We start from the raw sequence: 1061 nt of genomic DNA, 5'->3' as shown, positions 1-1061 counted from the left end.
CCCTGGCTGTCCTGGAACTCACTTTGTAGACCAGGCTGGCCTCGAACTCAGAAATCCACCTGCCTCTGCCTCCCGAATGCTGGGATTAAAGGCATTCGTACTCAAAGAAAAGGGAGACAACAGGAGCACTTGAAGAGGACCATTCGTCTCCGAGAGCTTGGCAACTGCCCCTCTTCCCTACTTCATGATACATGTCTCAGAACGAAGCTGCTTCCCATACAAGACGCAGTCAACCCCAAGCACCTTAACAGTGTTGTGAATCTCAGAGGTCATTAGATTTCTAGCCGCCACAATCACATCCTGGCACTTCTTATTAGCAAAGTGAGAATTGATATTGCGAGCATATTTCAGCAAGTCAGTAGTATCTCCTTTTAAAAACCTCATCTCCTTTAGGAACTTTTCAAATTCTTCTGTGGACTGTATAATCTGACAAAGACAAACATAAGAAAAAGAGAAAGGAATTATTCACAGGAATTATTCCCTTGGTACATTTTGGGAATTAGCTCCAGAATACCCCCTCACAAGTTACAATCCATGGATGTTCAGTCCTCTGTCTAAGTAAGCATACTGTTCACCCTCTCTTGATATCCTTAAATCATCCCTAGTTTGCAGTACTTAATAGGCTGTAAATGCTATGTAACCATCATCCTCTGAAACTCCAGTTTCACAAAAAATGACAAGAAGAACTGTCATATAAATCTGGAAAAAAAAAACAAATTTTCCCCAAGTATTGTCCATCAACAGTCAGGCTGAGCCTATAGACCATGCAGATCAACTGTGCATACATAAGGAAATGAAAATTTCTTTTTTTTTTTTTTTTTTTTTTTTTTTTTTTTTTTTTTTTCAAATTTCTTTTTTTTTTTTTTTTTTTTTTTTTTTTTTTTTTTTAAAAAAAAAATTTTTTTTTTTTTTTTTTTTTTTTTTTTTTTTTTTTGGTTTTTCGAGACAGGGTTTCTCCTTATAGCTCTGGCTGTCCTGGAACTCACTTTGTAGACCAGGCTGGCCTCGAACTCAGAAATCCGCCTGCCTCTGCCTCCCGAGTGCTGGGATTAAATGCGTGC

General features: G+C 38.3%; 1 protein-coding gene across 1 annotated transcript in view; it reads right to left on the bottom strand.

Annotated features, from left to right (window-relative positions):
* Nucleotides 1-1061, bottom strand: part of Zw10 (zw10 kinetochore protein) — a 23751-nt gene that overhangs the window by 9829 nt on the left and 12861 nt on the right. Inside the window, exon 9 of the mRNA XM_021173187.2 lies at nucleotides 244-426. Within this exon, the coding sequence (XP_021028846.1) occupies nucleotides 244-426 (183 nt within the window). The remainder of the gene's footprint in view (nucleotides 1-243; nucleotides 427-1061) is intronic.

This window comes from Mus caroli, chromosome 9, assembly GCF_900094665.2.
Source record: "Mus caroli chromosome 9, CAROLI_EIJ_v1.1, whole genome shotgun sequence".
NCBI lineage: Eukaryota > Metazoa > Chordata > Mammalia > Rodentia > Muridae > Mus > Mus caroli.
This window is presented reverse-complemented; position numbering and strand designations above follow the sequence as displayed.